Here is a 20,322-nt window from a genome sequence, read left to right as displayed (position 1 = left end):
TACTAATGAGGTTTATTTTACAGACTGCCTTCTCATATATGACATAACTTCCTACAAAGACACAGGATTAGAATAAGAATTAAACATTCACTTGGATGACAAGATATCTGAGGTTATATTAATGTATTTAAACAAGATAAATCCTAACATTTGAGGTTGATAATCTCTATTTGGGATTAGGAAAGAAATTTCTGTGTAGACATTCATAAATCTATCCAGCTAACACCTACTTTAGGGTATACAAATGTTCATGAAATGTTTCATATGGGCCAGAGAACGTGGTAGAATACACGATTCCCTCTCTGCCAATTCTCAGGGTTAAATTGTAGCTACAGCAACCGCTCAGATGGATGAGTAACACTGAAAAGCAGCTACTGCATTAAGAAGGCTACTAAATATTCATCCATGTTCCAAACTTCTTAACTTAAGAACAGTTGACAGTACTGTGCACTGTAATTTCTCTTCTGACTTCTTTTCATTCATGGTATTAGTCTAATTTAGGCATGACTAGAACCTTAACCAACATTTCTGTGAGACCATCTGCAAGAAATAACGTAGCGAGCGATTGTCCCTTTGGGGAATGAGCATCCCAGGCAGTCCACAGCTCTGCTTTTCTCTCTAGAATGAGCTTCCTCATATTTTCTTAACAGGCAGAAAGGGAAGCTAGGAACTGAAGCTAAAAGTCTTGGGGATGATCTCTGTATCTCAAGGCTAATTGTTATCATTTAAATTGCATGGCTTCCCCATTCATTTACTTTACTCCCACTTCAAAAGTGTGGAGTAGATTCCTTTTGAAAATATGGCTTCCAAAGACTCTGTTGATCCTGGTTTTATCTCATTATCTTAACTCTTAGCAAGACCATGTTCTATTTCTGCCCTATTTCCCCTCTAAAAATGCCATCAATATACCACAGAGCACAGTGGTCTCTATCTAGAGTTTGAAAAATCTAGTAGCATAAACCTCAGACTTTAGTGATGCTGTAGATAAACTCCATAGATAAATTTCTGTGTGAGGTGAAAGCCCTGGCAGGAAAAGCAGCCACAGTATTTCCAACAGCAGCAATTTCAAATTCATTATACAGAGCTTTCCCTTGAGGCCATTTTCTTGGTCTTTTTCTCATAGTCATTGCTTCCTGCTTGCTTAAACTGACAGCAAATGCATCAGCTGATTTTTACAGAAGTACATTTTCTATAGTAAAAAATGACCAGTACTTTCAAGGAAAATGAAAAAATAAATTCTAGATAAATCTGTCTGCTATTGATTAAAAACAAAATATTCCCCCTTGTGTTCACAGCATGGACATATAGGCCTATACTGCATAGCAGCTTCTGAGGCTCTAGAGAAAAGATGTGAAAAGAAAATTTACTTTCCAGAGAAAGATGTGGAAAAAAAAATACTCAGCCTTTTTTTTTCCCCAGTAAATTCTGTTCTAAAAATATATATTCTCAATTTTTAGAGAAAAATATCAACATTTTAATGGAGTTCTTGGTATATACTTGGTCACAGCCAAGCAACAACAAAATAACAAAAGCAAGGTAATATAAGACAATATTTGACTATTAGGTATATAATCTGCTTCACTTATTTCTCTGTAGTGCAGAGTATGGCTATACGCTACTTAACACCAGCATTATTTCTCAGAGGGATAAATGTTCTTTACTGCTCTTTCTAATACATTGTACAAATAGTCAGTATGTAACAATGGTAAAGGTTGCCCACTTCATGAAGACTTCATTGCTATTTGAAAGCAAGAGGCACTGTAATCACCAAGCATTTAAAAACAGGGAGTTTCAAGCAAACCCGGGAGATGTAGACAACTTCATCATTCACTGTATTATCTTAATTCATAACTTTACCATATGACAGGAAAAATGAAATATTTTTAAGTACAGTATCTCTAAAAGTTTCCTTCCCCCATCCCCTCCTTATTTTTCTTTTTTTCCCCCCTAACTGAGTGATTGGTTGTGCATGTAAATGGTGTCTCCTTTAGAGCACACCTGCGCTACTCAACACGCAAAGCCTCTGCACAGCAGCACTCTCACCAGGGCTGGAAGCACACAGTTCTAGAGTTTGGTTACGTAAAAGGTGATTTTAAGAAACAGTTATGAGGACCTTGCTATTCTGACAGTAACTAAGAAAAGGCCCTTGTGCCATCACCACAGCATGCAAGAGCACAAGTCTTGGTACGTGGCAGCAAGTGTTGCATTTAGAATAGAATCATAGAATAGTTTGGGTCGGAAGGGACCTTAAAGATCATGTTGTTCCAATCCCCCTGCCATGGGCCCCGTATTTGATGCTCTGCAACAGAAGCAAAGGGGTGAACAAGTCTTGACAGGAACGTTTCCTTTGCATTCAGCCTGTTTTACCCACTGTGCTTGGCATTACATCCCCTACTCATATCTACTAAACCTTTTACATCGCTGTGAGATGAAGATTATCCAGCTGCCCTGCACTGCAGTTCTCCAGGGGATTAGAAATAGCCAGGACACTAGGAAAACAAATTCGGTAATGCTAACATGGCAGTCTGGGGGCCAAGTAAGTGTCTAGCATCTGGCTCCGAAATCATCTAACTGCTGGCACAGTTTCACACTACTGAGACAAGTATTCTTGGTGAACACATTCCAGGAGGCAGTAGAGAACAGATGTCAGTGAAAACTCTTGCCCAGGCACCAAGCCTTCCCAACTTTAAAAAATAACCCCTAAAAGCTAGGAAAAATATTAATCTGGAGAAAACTCTCAACATCTGAAATAACAGGGCATGATCGACGGGCCTAAAATTATATGTATGACCCACGGATGATTTGTATTCCATTGCTATGTGTATTGTTCAGTCTGTAGCTTTCCACATCACTATCATCAACAGAGCTGTACTATGCTATTTCTAATACATTAAGAGTGTGAAAAAGTGTTTCATTATCACTAGAACTGTGCTGTGTGAAAGAGAGAGGAGCTGGACGGGAAAGTTGTGTTTCTACAGCTCCTTAGCTTAAAGATAGGAACTATCCAGCTGCTTCCACCTCTCCTGGGACCCTGGCCACATTCTAGGAGAAAGGGCAATAAGCAGCTGGAGGCAGACTCCCATTCTTGGGGTGATGTAACTTTTTTTTGTTCAATGGTATAACGGCTAAGCCCCTCACAGCAAAGGGTGGGGAAACCTCAGCCATGGGTGGATGAACTGCGTAGTTTCCCAATTGCCTTTCTCCACATCCTCGCTGGAGAAAAAGAAAGCCCCACCACCACCACCAGTGATTGTGGATCTGGATGATATTAAAGCAATTGGTGACCTATTTCTCTTAATCACTGTACTTACTCTCTTACAGTAACGACTAAACACATTGCTTTTACAGGCTGTTACTGTTAACTTGTGATTGATCACTGTTATTTGTTTGTCTTCTTTCTCACTGTAATAACTTGAGTAAAACTTGACTTCACAGAACCTGGGCCTTTATGATGATTTTTGCTAAAGTCTCCCGAGTATCTGAGAATCCAGGCCTTTATGATGATTTTTGCTAGAGGCTCCTGAGTATTTGAGAGTTTGGGGCTTTTATGATAGTTTATTTTTCTAAGAGCTCCTTTATTTCATAGAGTTTGGCCCTTCATGGTGATTTTTCCTAAAAGCCCCCTATTTTTGGTAAAACAACATCTAAAAAAGGTAGTAATTTTGATTGGAAAATGATGAAGGGAAAGAGAAAAGAATTCAAATCTGCCTTCTAAAAGCATCAGTTCATATTTCAGAAGGTAAAAGTTGCTTCAGGCTGGAATATTTCTGACAAAGTTCTAATAATAGGGAATTCATACAGGTTTGAAGTTGTTGTCATTTTGTTTTTACAAAATCAAGAACGCCATTATGCCGTTTCTAAGCTCCACACTTCACTCCACAAACGCACCTTGTTAGGCAGATGAATTGTAATATGACCAGAGATCAACTAACCTGAGTCTCCTGATCTCCAAGAGATACGTGGAAAAGGTTGTTGTCACATAGTTATTTCATTGGGAACTCTGAAAGGGAACTTTACATCAAAATTTCTCTTTTTTCAGGTGCTTAGCTTCAACCTTTGAAACAGCACAATATTTGCAAAAGAAAACCAAAATGTTCAAAGCCCTATAATATATCTTCCCCATTGGAAGATGAATTCCATACAGCACGTTCAGCTCTGCACACAGCTGTATCAAGGAAGTCTTCTATTGGACTTCAAGTGATACATGTGAAAAAAATCTGTGGTTCCTTATGGCCTGGCCTTGGTAAACTCCTTTGTTTCTCGCCTGTCCAAGAAAACAGTACTTTGTTCTGTCTGTTGGGGGATATTGGTTTCTCAGCCCTTCTGCACGTGTTGAAAACATTATCCCTTGATAAGCACAATACCAATGCTTATGATACTCGATTCAACGATCATTTCCCACTGCTATGTTACTTTACGCTGTAAACCTTAGGTGATCTACGCAACTGCAGTTTTCTACCCAGGATGAAGATTCAATTGCAAAATTCAACATAAACAGTCTTTCATCCCTGTTTGAATAAAAACTGATCACATAAAAGGCACCTCTTAAAGATTCTGGTCACAAAGTAGTGGTTTTACAGTCAGCATATGACTGGAGCCAACTGTTCTCAGAGGCTCAGAGGAAGGAGAATATGTGAATTTCCTGATTTTCACATTGCCTTCTATCTCCCTTCTACTCAAGGCCAGCCACATTTCACATTACATTATTCCTGGGATCAGTTCAAGGAAAGCTACTTTCACTGAAATACCATCATCAACTGAAATTGAAGGACCAAACAATGTGGCAGTGTAACTACTCTGTATTTTAATACAACTATGAGAAAAGCAGGCTGCACGTATGATTAATACCTGCAAGATTCCACAGAAAATTGTTTTCTGGATTTTTGTAGCAAGACACAAAATATGTGTGTTTGCAAAACATACACACATAAATGTTTTTCACTTACATTTGTTACTGTCAATTAGTATTTGATTCACAAAGATAAATTTAAGTAGGCAGCTCACTTAAAAAAATCTACATTTCTTCATTAAAAATCATCTTCACAATAAAATGGCCTTCTTTGAAAGCACATAACTAGCTCCACTCATATTATAATGGCCTCAGTATAAGCATCTCTACCTTCACAATTCTTAGGCTGCAGAATACATTGCCAACCCACCAAATACAAACTATTTTTTCCAAATGAAATCAGAGATTCTCCACTAGATTCAACAGGAGCTGGATTAGTCTTGAGAACCTATGGCACTCTAGACTAAGAGCAAAGCTTTATCCAAAGCTATGAATGCCATCCCAAGAAGAAAATAACACAAAACTAGGAAGCCACATCAACTCTACAGGGAAATAGTACTAAATATTTGGGAAAGACATTTAACAGGTCAGATAAATCAGAAATAGAAGTCCAAAGTTGTAATGTCCACTCCTAAACATATTACCTTAAAGTCATTCCTCTTATGTAATACTTCTCAGTCTTCACATTGTGAGCACTACTGCAAAGGCTTTAGGTGCCATTAAAAAAAAAAAAAAAAGAGTTAAAAGCACTTTAAGAGCCACTGCATGGTAAGCATCCACTCTAGAGCTATGACTTTATTTGGAGCTGCCTCGCATTGGGGTTACTTGTGTGCAACACGTACATTCAGCATAAAACCAGCAGTAGAACTGCCGAGTAAAAAACCCTGACAGTTTTAATTCCCATTTCTAGTGCCTGTGAAAGCCAGGAAAAAAATGACCAAATAAAAGCTTTCAAAGGAGAAGCAGAAACTTCAACTTGTATTCACACTTCAGTAACACAGCTACAGGGAATTAAAACCATAGCTCGACCAATAACTTCTGAAGCTTCACTGATTTGAGGTAGACCCATGATGTTACTACCAAAATGGTCACTAGAGATGCTGGACAGTAAGAAAAGATCAGAAATAACAGGAGATCAGATGTCCCTCTTCCAGATATTCCACAAACAACTAGTCAGCCCACACACAAAACAATCTCTGACCATTCACCTGCACGTCTTTTCTCAGACTGGAAAGCTGTAATTTCAGTGTGCAATTTTTTCTCCTTAAGAATGTTATTATAATAAATTAATACACTGAAGTGATGTTTATTAGAAACAGAATCTTAATAAAGGCACAGAAGTGGGAGCAAAGAACCTTTCATGAGCATCAGAAGCTTCAGTAATTACTTACCTCATTTCTTAACAATGAATTTAGCCAGCAAGCCTTTTCACAGAACATTACATAGCAGTAGCATATCCTATTTGTCTTTATTTGATATGTACAAATGTAGAAAGATCAGTTCAATACTGACCCTGTATATCCTGTTGATCAAATATGGGGCATTTACTTTACGGTTTTTTGCAAATATGATTCACACCCCTCCTGTCACTCTTTCAACTCTACTACATAATGTCTATTTTACTGCTCCTGCCACAAATCCAGATGGCTGCAGATGTGCAGCTGGCAACACTATGTTGTCTGACCCTGTTTAGGAGTTTACACAATGCAGTGCTTGAATTAAGAGGAAGTCCGAAGTACCCTCATTAGCACAGCATCCAATGAGCTGAAAAAGGAGCAGTAGGAGTGGGAAATTTCAGCAAAAAAATTCCTAGTACAGGAAATGCCTACAAGACAGAGGGGAGATTGTATACTTTGCTGTGAAGACAGCAGAGCATAAAAACGGCTCTCTTGGGCATGCAATGGTATTCTGAAAACTAATTGCAAAGTCAATAGGCCAAAGTAAGGCCAGCTACTCTTCTTCAATATGTGACTGTAATTCTTTCCGCTGGTGAAACAGGGACTAATGGTTTACCTTAACAAGGACCACCTCCTTTACACAGAACTGTAAAATAATAGTAAACATGTTGCTGGTTTTATCAAATATCTTCAAAAAAGCTCAAGTGGGGAGAACAAGTGCTTTAAGGATGAATGAGCCTATTTAAAAAATTTCGATCTTGTGAAGCTTTGACACTGGCTATCTTCAAAAGGCAGACTGTATTAGAGCTGGCATTTGGTCTTCTCTGTGAAGATAACAAAGGCTTATCAGATAAATACATAATTGTTATGTAAATGTATGAAGATATATTGTGTTGTTAATTAGTGCTGGATGTAATCTGTCATTATTTCGGTAACTTAAATTATTTTTACAAAGAGAAGTCCAAGTATGCTGTGTTGAAAAGTGCTTTCACATGTTTGGTGATACGATAACCTTTTCAGGTATTCTCATGTGGTGAACCAATTATTTCAGGCATTATTTTTTTGCCATTGACATTCAAGGTGAAAATCAATGTGAACTAAACTATGGGTACAAACCAACCATGTAAATATGACTATTTTCCGGCAGCACACTGTACATACACCCATTTGTAAACATATGGAGTTTTTTAAAGAAACAGTCTCTGCTTTATCATTTTCCTCTACTTCTTATCACACAACAAATCACAATCAACTCACAAACAAAAGCAATACTAATACTGCAATGCCGATGCTTAAAATTAATGTGGTTGCATAAAAAAATTCTACCAGCACCACACTCATTCACATACACTATTCCATCTCATGAAAGCCTTGGTATTTCAAGTAGCACAAGAGGGTGTGAATCCCAGTACGACCAAGATAATTAATTAACAATTAGTACATACCTAGCTCTTGTATAATTATTTTCATGCACAAATCTCCTGGTGCTTTACAGTGAAGCCTAGTTTCACAGTTAACTAGAGGACAGCTAAGCAGTAAAGGCTAAATGTACATCCTGCTTGGGTGGCCAGAGCCCTATGCTAAGGCAAAGCCTGATAGAGCTCACAACTCAGCTCTGTACATTCATTCTCCCAGTTGCAGATGTTCATGAACTCCTACATACCCCAAGGTCAGTCTGCCTACAAATCTCATGTGCTGTTGCTAAATGCTCTGGATAGAGTTCCCGTGACTGACTAAAGTGCTGACTTCAGTCAAGCGTGAGCACTGGGCAAAGAGGGCAAAGAGGACCACTGTAATAGATGGACTGTCCTCACCACCATCCATACAAGCATGCTTGTGGCCTACAGTACAACACAGCACAAGCCCCTCATTCTTCCCTCAGGCTTCTTGGGTCTGTGCAGTCTGAAAGCACAATGGCAGCAGCCTCAAGCCTGGCCTCCTGACAGAGCCCAGACACATCCCAACAGGTCCAAGGACATCACCCACAGGAACAGAAGAGATAGAAACTGGTCAGTGGAGTGGCTCGGGATACCAAGTTCAAGCTATGTATGTATGATCAAACTACGATTAAGTACGCGCTGAAACTTGAGCATATTCACACACTGTTCTGCAGAGACGAACTTATGCACAGAACCATGTGCTTCTGCAAATGGGGGCTCGGACTTCAGACATCAGCCAGGAGCAGTGTGACTGTTCATCAGCAGAGCCGTGTTATGGACAGTCTGTGCACACAATCTGGAAAATCCAAAAAGGTAACATGTACTGGCCTAAGTCTTAATTAAAGCAGGTGCTTCACCTCGTGCTCCCACAGGCTGCAAGTTTCACATGGTTGGTCACTGCAGCTCAGCTGACCCGTGATTAACAAATCATTAAGCGGAATTAATTCAGTCATGTCTGAGCCCTAAATTACGATGGACAGGTCACAGAAATCCCTGTTACTACCCAAAATAACTATACCAGGAAGCTGAGTTCCACTTACTGATTCTAATATTTAATACTTGATTTACAAAGAGGCAAACCACAAACTGACGGAAGAAAGTCCTCATAATATTATTTAGAGTTTGAATGACAAAAAAAAGGATGACTCACGCCTTTTACAGACAGCATGAAACCTACATAAAACAATGGGTGTTTCAAAGTGTTATGTAGAGAAAGGAAAAAGAATGAGAACAGCAGGATACTGTTGAGCTGACTTCTGTTCTTGATAGCTTTTAAAAAATTATTATTATTTAGAAAAAAAACCCTCTGGTTTAGGAATGAATGCTTTCATACATACTCCTGAATACCGCATGAGTGAAAGACAAGAAGTAATATCTACAGAGAAGGAAAAATATTGTTTGCAAAGAAGAGGGCCCTTAAAACATAGCTATATCACATTTAAAATTGGTGGTACATTAGTAACTATAGAAGGCTAATGAAATTTTCATACAAATACATAATGTATGATAATTATACAATGGATTATTAAGATACATTTATACAATACAAGCAAAATTACAGGTAACAGTGTGTGTTGTCCAGAATGGTAAGCAGAAGTGGAATCCACAGCCAACTGAGTTTTCACTCAGTATAATCAGAGGGGTTTTTCTCTATGGTATCTCATACCCTAGGAAATGGCATTCAGGATTAAGAGACAATTTTGAAGCGGTATTGAGCAATTTATTAGTTCAAGAGTAGATAGAAAAATAAAAGTTAATACACGGTAGTTTTTCTACAGCAGATTTCTTAGGACTTTACACTGAAAATAAATATATTCCCATGTGCAGGTGAACAGAAGTGATCTTTGCAAAGCCAAGTTGCTGATCACTGATAGCAAGTGCTATAATTTTTGCTTTCCTAGTCCCTCTCCAATACCACGTTCACTGTATTATGTGTGAATATTAAGGAATAGTATGTTTACAATAGATATTCCTCATTAAAACAGCATGTTACATGTAAATGTTTTCTTAGTGCTGGAGAAGCGATACATCCACCTCAGCTAGGCTTTCTAATTGCAACCACATATGAGGTACCACACCTCAGCTAAATAAGAAACATTTGTGGTTAAAGCCAGGACATCACTTACTTGGATGTATCCGAGAGATCCTGCAAGGGCATTGTAAAGCTTCTTAAACATCACACTGCTGTTACAGCTGAAAAACACAGCTAAAGCTATTTACAACTTTACTTTGGCTGTCATTTCCTATGTATCACATGCACATCCATCTCCTCAATCTTGTATGATGTACTAAGAGCAAGAACTATTTGTTTGCAAAACTGATTATTACTTTAAGCCTATATTTTAGATTACAAACAATGCATACAAATTCCCTAATCATGAAGGATTAGCTGGATTAACAATTTCTCACTTAAACATAAGTGCATCGCTTAATGGACAAGTAGGCATTCAGCTGTTGCAAACAGAACCCTGTCCACTTTGTTCACATCTGCTTGCCACTTTATTTCCAGAAAGCCCATCAAGGGATGAAGCATATGGCCTCGATATTGTGAGTGTTTGTAAATAGCTTGTATAGCAAGCACAGCAGAAATTATACATTCAACCAGAAGTACAAACATAACCTCTGCAGGCACTGCTCATATAAGCCATCACAGCACAAGAGGAAGACAAACAGATAAAGAACACTTCCCAAAGAAACCCACAACAGTTCTGAATCCTTTGCTGTTTCTCCTGGTTACAGCTCTGTTGGTTTAGTGGTTTTATGCTGGGATAAAAACAGCATCAGACTATCAAACCATGTATTTGTCTTGCTATGTGTCCCAACAGACCAATACTGACATCTGGTACACGAAGTTACTGCAGATCTTAACAGTGTGATTTATTTTTCCTTCTTAAGTAAAGTTGCAATGCCTCCCCTCACAAAGGAAGAGCATAACATAAATTGTCCCTTAACTTCAACATGCCATGCTGGCATTCCCCCATTCCAAAAAGAGTTGCTTTCTGAAGTGCCCTGCACTTGCGCATAAAAAAAGCCAAAAAACAGCAGCTAGTTTTATGTCTTTTTTCTCTTCCCTCCTCATGTGAGAATGAAAGAGGAAAACTATCAAGGAAAAGAATTTCAGCTGTGCACACAGGTTGAAACAGAACTGTGAAGACAAAGGCCAAGTGGGCCCTTCGAGAATAACATGATCACAAAGTAAAAGTATTCTGACAATTCCTTCTTCACATAGTCTCAGCAGCTGTCAAACACGCCAACAAAAGGACACATAAATAAGTTTTAGCTAATCAAAGATATTCCAGGATTATTGAAATAGGTCACATATCAAGAAGCTAGAGTGTCTCACATAAGTAAAACCATTCCATTTGATTTCAGAGGCAAAGTTTAGTCAACCCAATTCATACAAGTCTGGATATACAATTCTAATCTTCTGTTGCATTACCATTGTAATTTCAAAAAACTGCAATGGGAGATGCTCAAATATTGCAGCTACCTAACTAGGAAAAAAGCTTACTGCTCCCCAAAATAAGAGCATCAGGACAGACCAAACACTTTGCTGGGCAATTCCTCTAACTTGTTCTAGAAGATGTGCATAAAAATGAACACTTGAATACCTCACTACATATTCTTAGAATTTTTTTGCCCTGTAACACAGTGCTGCTGGCAACTGTGCATCCTTACATTATTTATCAAGTTTCCTTGATTTCTTTCTGGCAGAAGTGTCAAAACATCTTAGTCTCCTTCAGGATGCAGGGAGGCCACTTCTAGTAGCAAAGCAGGAGAAAAATCTGTTTCATTCTGTCCCTGCGCTTTATTTTTTTCCAATAGTATCAAAGTGTCTATAGAAGCTCAAGTGACTGGGTACCAGCCATGAAGTCGAAAAATAATCAGCCTAAACCAGATGGAAGAAACATTTGTGAAGATAGAGCTTTTTTCTGACTGAGGTCAGGAATGAAATGCATCTAGAGTTCTCGGGTATGAGGCAAATGTACAGATTCCTGGCACCGCAAATTCACTGAGAACATTTCCAGAAATAATTCTCTTTCAGAACTTAAATTGAACTGTGTTTTTCCTCAGGTTATAACAAACAGGTAAGAGACTATTTTGATGTCCCAAAAATAGATCACAAACCAGCACCCTTTTTCATGTACAGCACTAAGTCGTATCAGAGTAGAATACGCGTAGCTTCAGTAAACTTCAGGTTAGCTGAAAGCTACTCTGACAAAAGCATTTTGAAAACTCAGTCTGATAAAATCTGATCACTCCCTGATGCCACAGCGCACACAATCACAGGTGCCAGAAGGAAAATAGGGACTAGCAGGTTCAAAAAGGAAGAGTGAGATAGGAGCATGCTCAATCACATCAGCTAGATCTCTGTGCTGGAAACAAGTGGTGCATCTCCTTCAGGTCTTTGCATATCCTTCAACTACTCTTGAGCTGCTCAGACCTGGAACTATGAGAGAACAGCAGAGACACTGAAAAAGACAGAGCCTGTGAAATCTGTGCTGATTCTTCAAAATGTAGCTTCTCTTGCTCGTTATTCATCGAATGATCATGGCTTTTCTTAAAGCATCAGGGTACAATAAATTCAATACACAAACAATGACACTGTATCTCTCACTTTACAGTCTTTTTTTTTGCCAGGGTTCAAAATTCCTTCCTGAAATGACCAGAAAGGCAAAAGTTACTGATTAAAGCTAGGCTGAAAGCAGAATGCCCCATCCATTCCTTGTTTGGGATGTGCCTATTTAAAGATTCATCCATTCTACTAAAAAAAAAATAGAATATAATCCTTCATATCTGAATGGCAGATATTTTTTCAATGATGACATTAAGAGGATTATCCTAAAACAAATTAGTCTTTAATTGGTTTACAGAGAAAATATGAATATGCTAGGAACTCATCTAAGCAAATAGAACAGTGTATATTTTATGAATAAGTGCTGTAATCACCTGCTTGTTAGTTGGAAATAAAACCAAATATTATTTGCATAATAGAACTGTTTACAAATCTTAATAGAAGTGTGTTGTTATCCTCCTGGGTTTTATACGACAGCCAGTATACGTCTTAGGTCCAATATATGGAGTTTTACACCAATCATTGCTGAAACAGTTTTGACATTTTAAATAACCCATATTATTGTATGGACTCGTTAGAAGAATCCTTGAGTGCAGTTAGTAGTATTTTAGAGAGGTCAAAATTATTAAGATCTAATGCAGAACTGATCACTCCACAGATACTGAAAACATGAGAAAGTAGCCTTACAGTTCTACAAATCATTTCTACCAGAAGCTAAAGGATTAGACTGATGTATATTTCCGAAGCTACATCTGTCATAACAAGTCTAAAAAGGCAACCAGCCCACTGAGCAAGAACTGGCACTTTGGGAAATGGCTTAAATAGCATTGAGCTTTCAACTAGCACTTCTATGCTTACTGCATATTTGAAGAGACTCAAATCAAGAGTCTATTTGTCACCTTCACATTTGACTTCAAGATAAATTTGGAAAAAAAAAAAGGGTATATTGAGAATTCCTCAGCATACCAGAGATCTCTGGATATCAGTGCTACAGACAGTAAAAGGACAGGAGTGCAGAACAAACAGTACTCTTTCAACCCCGAGCCACAAAGACAAATGCAAGGGAGGAAGCCCACAGGGGCACTGCCCCCGAGAGAGCCTCATTCTTCTATCACAGAATCTCCAGATTGCAATTTCAACCTCATCTACATTTTGTAGAACGTTTTACTGTTAGTCTGCCTAGTGCTCATTATGCAAACACATTTACTCACTCAAGGCACTGCTTTACCTGTACCTAAAGGTATGACTTAGGAGACCTTCCCCAAATAAAGATTAATATCAGAATGGAACACATATTTTATGTTAAGCTGCAGTTGTATTCAGCCTTTTTATAAAAACAAAACAATCAAACACGAATATTCAGACCCTCAAAATTCTTCACTGGAAACTACAGATTTAACAAATAAGGCACACTGCATACATCCTTTAGAGGTAATCCATAGGACACAGAAAATCAATGCTCTAATGCATGCTGCTTAATTTCATGGAACCTGTAAAAAAACTGGGAAACCAACTGGAAAAAGGGAAAGGAAGAAGCTCTTCTCATCCTGTGGAATGGCTGCTGGATTCCTCTACAGGTTTCCTACAATTGCTGCTATACCTATGAACCATAGAATGGTTTGGGCTGGAAGGGACCTTAAATACCATCTAATTTCAACCCCCCATGCCATGGACAGGGACACTTGCCACTACATCTGGTTGCCCAAATCCACATCCAACCTGGCCTTGAACAATGTCCAGGGAGGAAGCATCCACAACTTCTCTGAAGTTGCAGGGACTTCAAGCAGATATGTCTATTAGTGGACAACAAGCTAACTACTGTTGAAGTGAACAGCACAACAATTTGACTTCCTACTAGCTCCTACATGACCAAAGAGATGTTGTAGAATACTATAGTTCAGTTGGAAGGGACCTAATGATCACCTGGTCCAACTGCCTGACTGTTTCAGGGCTGACTAAATAGTTGTTTAATACTTTGTAAATACTTGACAGAAGACTGTGGCTACACAAACCCAGTAAGTCTCACCTGGCGAGTACAATCGTTCCCTGTCTTCAGCCAGTTTACCTTTCCCATGCCAGGGCATCTGCAAGTCAAGCATTACAGGAGCACAAGCAGTCTCCACTTCTGCCCCAGGACTCCATTTCCCAGATCAGACTCCTGAGGACCTGAGACCAGACTGCCAGCTGCATCTGTCCTAGGATGGCATGGGGGCAGATCGGATGAAGAAGCAAAAGGAATCAGGAATGGAAATGTGGCAGCAATGCTGCACTAGAGCTGTATTTTCATAGACTAGAATCATAGAATAGTTAGGGTTGGAAGGGACCTTAAAGGTCATCTAGTTCCAACTCCCCTGCCATGGGCAGGGACATCCCACTAGACCAGGCTGCCCAAGGCCCATCCAACCTGGCACTAAACACCTCCAGGGATGGGGCAGCCACAACTTCCCTGGGCAACCTGTGCCAGTGTCTCACCACTCTCATGGGGAAGAAATTCTTCCTAATATCTAGTCTAAATCTGCCCATCTCTTTTATACCCACTCCCCCTTGTCCCATCACCACAAGCCTTTACAACTAGCCCCTCTCCAGCTTTCCTGTAGCCCCTTCAGGTACTGGAAGGTCACTATAAGATCTCTGAGCCTTCTCTTCTCCAGGTTGAACAAGCCCAACTCTCTCAGCCTGTCCTTGTATGGGAGGTGCTCCAGGCCTCCGATCATCTTTGTAGCCCTTCTCTGGACCCATTCAAACAGCTCCATATTCTTCTTACATTGAGGATTCCAGAACTGGACACAGTATTCCATATGAGGTCTCACAAGAGAGAAACAGAGGGGCAGAATCACTTCATTCAACCTCCTTGCCACACTTCTTTTGATGCAGCGTGATTCTAAAGACTAACCGGGAAGCTTCCCAGATCAACGTAGTGCTCACAGGTACGCACACCCCTGTCAAAGGATCCAGATGCATTACTTGCATGTCAGCACATGCACATTGCTGACCAGACACTCAGCTCTACCACATGGCTTGACACTCAGGTCTGCTGCTACAGCTCTGATATGGGAGTTTTGGATGAGCAGCTGTGGGACAGCAGCTTTAGGACTGATACTTTACTTTTTCAGTTTTTTAATAGCAGGCACATGGAAAGAAGGAACTCCCTGGAAAACCTCATTTATTCTATGATTTTAGAGCAACTTCACTAAAACTCAATGCAATGGAGTCATTGATTGAGTCACATTAAGTGAACCTGAATTACCTTTAAACACTCCACGATTCCAATTCAATAAGCTCCAACCCCTCAAAAATACCAATTATCCTGAGCATCAAGGTAAACACTCTTTGTTGTTCTATCTCAAAATTCCAGAAACAGCATTTACCCCACACATTAAAAGAACAAAAAGGAAAAAGGGGAGGTGGGGGGAGGGGAGGGGAAGATTTTTTTAAAACTCTCACACATCATAGTATTTAATTAACTACTTCCATGGCAACAGTGATTTTGGAAAAAAAAAAAGTACAATTTCATTCATAGAAATCTATTTCCTTCACTGGTCCTCATTTGTATCTTTACAGGCAGAAATATGGCTTTGTTGCATGATTATTTTTTGTATTACATTTATAGAAAAAAACCAAAATTACACAGAACATCTACGTTTGAACTGTCACAGACAAGAAACAAATGAAATAGAAGAGAATCTAATTCATCTCTGAAATCTCGGGAAGGAAGTTCAACTACTGCTAAAAGCTGTTGTGAAGAAATATTATATTCACCACTTCTTTTGATGAAAAGAACAAGCAAAGGCAACGTCCATATCCTGCACAACTGAGCAAGAGCGATCCCATCTAAACACTAAATCCAGGAGGACTGGTCAAGGAGACTCAGAAGAGAATTCTCTCTGAAGCCTGAAAATGTTTCCTTTATTTAATAATGTTAATGATTAGATAAAATGCTGTTGAAGTCATGAGATTCCCAAAGGCTGAATCCTCCATTTAATAAAATAAAATTTAAAAAAAAATAGTACAGCACAGGCACTGCAATGTGGTCTTCCATGCCCTGACTTTCCAATACATGTCATTTGCTCAAGAAACTGGTTACTGGGAGAGGAAGCACAGTTAAATATCATTACATTCCATTATTAGCTTTTTATCAAGGCTAATGACAAGACTGCCAACCCAAAATGTCATGGTGATTTCTCTGACGTAATCATATAGCACCCAGGAAGTGAATGGAAACTACCAATCCATTTTGCTGACACATATTAGGAAAAAGAGATGGTCATTGTGAATATCCGACTTAATCTTTATGATTTCCTGAGCCCAACAAAATAAACAGAATTAAAAGCAAATCAAACATCACATGAAAACAACAGAAAAACATCGTCAAGGAAAAAAAAAAGCCTTTAAAATCTCAGCAGCATTGGGGGGTTAAAAGAGCAAACAAACAAGGAAATAAAATAGGTCAGCTAATTAATGTTAAAATAATGAGGAAAATGAAACCAACAGGCTACGTAACACATTTTACCAAATGATGTAGTTCAATCCCAAAGAAAAAAAGAACAAAGTCTCAAATACTAAGGCTGACCCTGACCATGAGGTTTTATGTTCAACACGATCAGAGACCTCATGGCACAGAGAATTGTGTCGGGATTACCACAGTATCACTTTGATGAAGCTTTCTCTTCTCATATTTTTTATGTTTCCCTAAAAAGGAATTAATCTCTGAAATTAATAATTATTATCTTAAGAGTCCTCCTCTCACTGTATTTTTTTAATTCTAATGCTTACAGCTAATTGAAATAAACTCTTTACAAGGAATTTCTGCATGTGTAACTGTGCATGCACCTGGCGAGTCTGTATGTAATCCATGCCCTGTGGTTAAATACTCCCATTTCACTCCCTCTTGGTCTTTGCTCCACAGCACGGTCAGGAATTATTAAATGACGCTAATACCCTCGTCATCTGACAGCACAAACCCTACAGTCAATAACTTGAAGGGAAGATGTCACTGCTTTTCCCTCTTCGCTGTTTTAAAACAAACAAACAAACAAACAAGAGACAACAAATAAAAGCCCAAAGATCAATGAAACAAGTCTCATTTTAGCTACACTTGTTTAAACGTGACAGACAGCAGACCACAGTCAATTAGACCCAGGTTCAGTTTGCAAACCCATCAGTAATGGAAAGAACTCCATCATGCAGAACTGCTCCCTGTTCCTTGCTCAGATGGGTTTACTTCCAAAAACGATGACCTGACAGGGGCTTTCTAATTACTTCCGTGAAATATAAGTAAGTGCTTACAAACAAGCGGGCAGCCCAGCGCCTGCCGCCGACACACGTCCCCCAACAGCACCGATTATCCGCCCAGCGGGAGCGGAGCGGGGCTGCCGACACGGGCACCGGCAGTTACATAAAGAGCTGCTATAAATAAACTTCAGAGGCGTGGGGCCGGGGCCGGCAGCGCTGCCCGCGGGGCACGGCGGCATCCCCGCCCGCCGGGGACAGCCCGGGGGCGGCGGCTCCGCTCCGCCGGGCTCCCGCGGCGTATCCCGCGGCGCATCCCGGGGCGCATCCCCGCCGCCTCCAGCCCCGCGGGCATCCCGGCGCTCCCCGGGGCGCATCCCCGCCGCCTCCAGCCCCGCGGGCATCGCGGCGCTCCCCGGCCTCACGGAGCATCCTGGCGGCGCATCCCGGGGCTCCCCCAGCCCCGTAGGGCATCCCGTCCCGCATCCCGACGCTCCCCATCCCGGGAGCACCCCGTCTCGCATCCCGGCGCTCCCCGTCCAGCATCCCGGCCGCCGCTTACCACCAGCACGGGCACGCCCGCGGTGAGCGAGTAGAGCAGCACCGGGGGCACGGCGCTGCGCTCCTCCGGGCCCGGGTAGGGCTTTCGGTACGCGCCCTCGTAGCAGAAGAAGCCTTGCACGTTGACCGCGAAGGTGTCCGTGTACTCGAAATAGTAAGCCAGCATCACGGTCCCTGCCATGATCACCATCTGGAAGTAAAGCATGCTGGTGAGCGGCGAGGGCACTCGCATGCAGGCGGGCTGCGGCGGCCGCGGCAGCCCCGCTCCCCGGCGGCATCCACCGCGGGCGGGAAGGGGGGAGGGGGGGGGAAGGGGGGGCCCGGCCCGCCACTCCGCACCGGCTCCAGCGCGGGCGCCGGCTCGGGCAGCGGGCGGAGCGCGCGGCGGGGGCGGGTCCGCTCCGCCCCGCCCGGGGAGCGGCGGCCCCGGCCCGGCCCGAGGCTCCCGGGGCGGCGGGGGAGCGGGGTAGCCCGCGGGTCTGGCCCTCCGCAGCGGCACACGCTGCCGGTTGCCGGGCTTGGGGGGCGAGATGCGCTGGGCTGTGCAGGGGGAGATGGCGGGGGAACCGGCGGTTAAAGCTTTCGGTCAACAGCTGAGAAGAAAATGGGTGGCTGGGCATGATGCTGTCCTCGCCAAAAGTGACATCCCAGAGCAAGAGGAGAGCCGGATCCGGTGCAGGGAGACGTCACTGATAGGATCATGGAATCATAGAATCATAGAATAGTTTGGGTTGGAAGGGACCTGAAAGCCCGTCCAGTTCCAACTCCCCTGCCACAAGCATGGACACCTCCCACAGACCAGGCTGCCCTAAGGCCCATCCAACCTGGCCTTGAACACCTCCAGGGATGGGGCAGCTACAGCTTCCCAGGGCAACCCATGCCAGTGCCTCAGCACTCTCATGGTGAAGAAATTCCCCCTCACATCTAGTCTAAATCTGCCCCTCTGCAGTTTATAGCCATCACCCCTAGTCCTATCACTACAGGCCTTTGTAAACAGTCCCTCCTCAGCTTACTTGTACCCCCATCAGGTACTGGAAGGTCACTATAAGGTCTCCTTGGAGCCTTCACCAGCCTTAACAACCCCAACTCTCTCAGCCTGTCCTCATAAGGGAGGTGCTCCAGCCCTCTGATCATCCTTGCAGCCTCCTCTGGACCTGTTCCAACAGCTACATATCCTTCTTATCTTGAGGATTCCAGAACTGGACACAGTATTCCAGATGAGGTTTCATAAGAGAGGAACAGAGGGGCAGAATCACCTCCCTCGCCCTGCTGGCCACGCTTCTTCTGAAGCAGCCCAGGACACGGTTGGCCTTCTGGGCTGTGAGTGCACATTGCCGGCTCACGTCGACCTTCTCATTGACCAGCACCCCCAAGTCCTTCTCTGCAGGGCTGCTCTCAGTCATATAACCCCCCATCCTGTATTGAAACCGCAGATTGCCCTGACCCAGGTCGAACACAGAAGCGTTCCACCTAAAGCTACATTTATAGCACATACACATTCACTGAGACGAGCAGGCTGTGCCCAGTGCTTGGACAGATTCATCCATGTGTGGGCTCTGGTCTGGATTCCCAAAGCCAACAGATAAAAACTAATTTATAGGTACTCCCTCTGTGCCCCAAAATGTTATATGGCTGAGAAACAGTCTTTAGAGGGGCTCCTTAGCCTCAGAGATTCCACTGGGCTTACTTGTTACATGCTGTTAGAAATAACAAATGAGATCTGGTCACCCTGTTTTATAGTGTGTAATCATTCTCCTAGTGTTGTACTTTGGCTTTAACTGCTTGTTTCCCTCCCATTTCTGCAGAATTTTCTTCATATTCTCTGACGTTAGTCTCTGTGCATATATTTTTAATCATCCCTTGAAGCACACACTCTTCATGCCTGGATTCCACATCCAGTCTATTTTTATGTGTTCCTAACATCCTCCTGAGAAGAGTCTAAGCCATGCCATTTGCATCGTGCTCACCAGGCTTAGCTGGATAGCACCCTACCTCTGTGGAAAATGTGTAGTGAGACATGAGACATCTTGTGGTGAATTCTGCCTAGCACAGAGTTTATTTTCCCCGTTTCTTTGACACAGCCCAACATCGATTACCATACACATAAAAATCTTACTTTAATCCCGGGAACTGCACACAAATAGCCCGATTGTTAGAGTAGAAGACCTCGATCTAAAGACCAAAGTCAATAGCAGGACTACAATGAGCACTAGCCTGACTCAGCTCTTCAGCTCTGTTTGAGTGCATGCCCCAGAGAAACATTGATGTCACATATTTTATTTTTTTTTTTTATTTCAAAAATTGGCACTGGAGGAGGTCAACCTTTTTCCA

At 41.8% G+C, this 20,322-nt stretch overlaps 1 protein-coding gene across 4 annotated transcripts in view; it reads right to left on the bottom strand.

Moving 5' to 3' along the window:
- The window catches only part of PLPPR5 (phospholipid phosphatase related 5), a 110,218-nt gene that overhangs the window by 69,776 nt on the left and 20,120 nt on the right, over positions 1 to 20,322 (bottom strand). For 2 of the 4 annotated variants that reach the window (XM_054072379.1, XM_009563518.2), the window contains exon 1: positions 17,993 to 18,281. In XM_054072379.1, the coding sequence (XP_053928354.1) occupies positions 17,993 to 18,223 (231 nt within the window). In that variant the 5' untranslated portion in view covers positions 18,224 to 18,281. Of the gene's footprint in view, positions 1 to 17,992; positions 18,282 to 18,330; positions 18,558 to 20,322 lie in introns of those variants that run through there. The other 2 variants (XM_054072378.1, XM_054072376.1) reach the window with 2 other exon arrangements.

The sequence above is a fragment of the Cuculus canorus genome, chromosome 8 (genome assembly GCF_017976375.1).
Source record: "Cuculus canorus isolate bCucCan1 chromosome 8, bCucCan1.pri, whole genome shotgun sequence".
Classification (NCBI taxonomy): domain Eukaryota; kingdom Metazoa; phylum Chordata; class Aves; order Cuculiformes; family Cuculidae; genus Cuculus; species Cuculus canorus.
The sequence above is the reverse complement of the archived record's forward strand: the minus strand, read 5'-3'. Positions and strand labels throughout refer to the sequence as shown.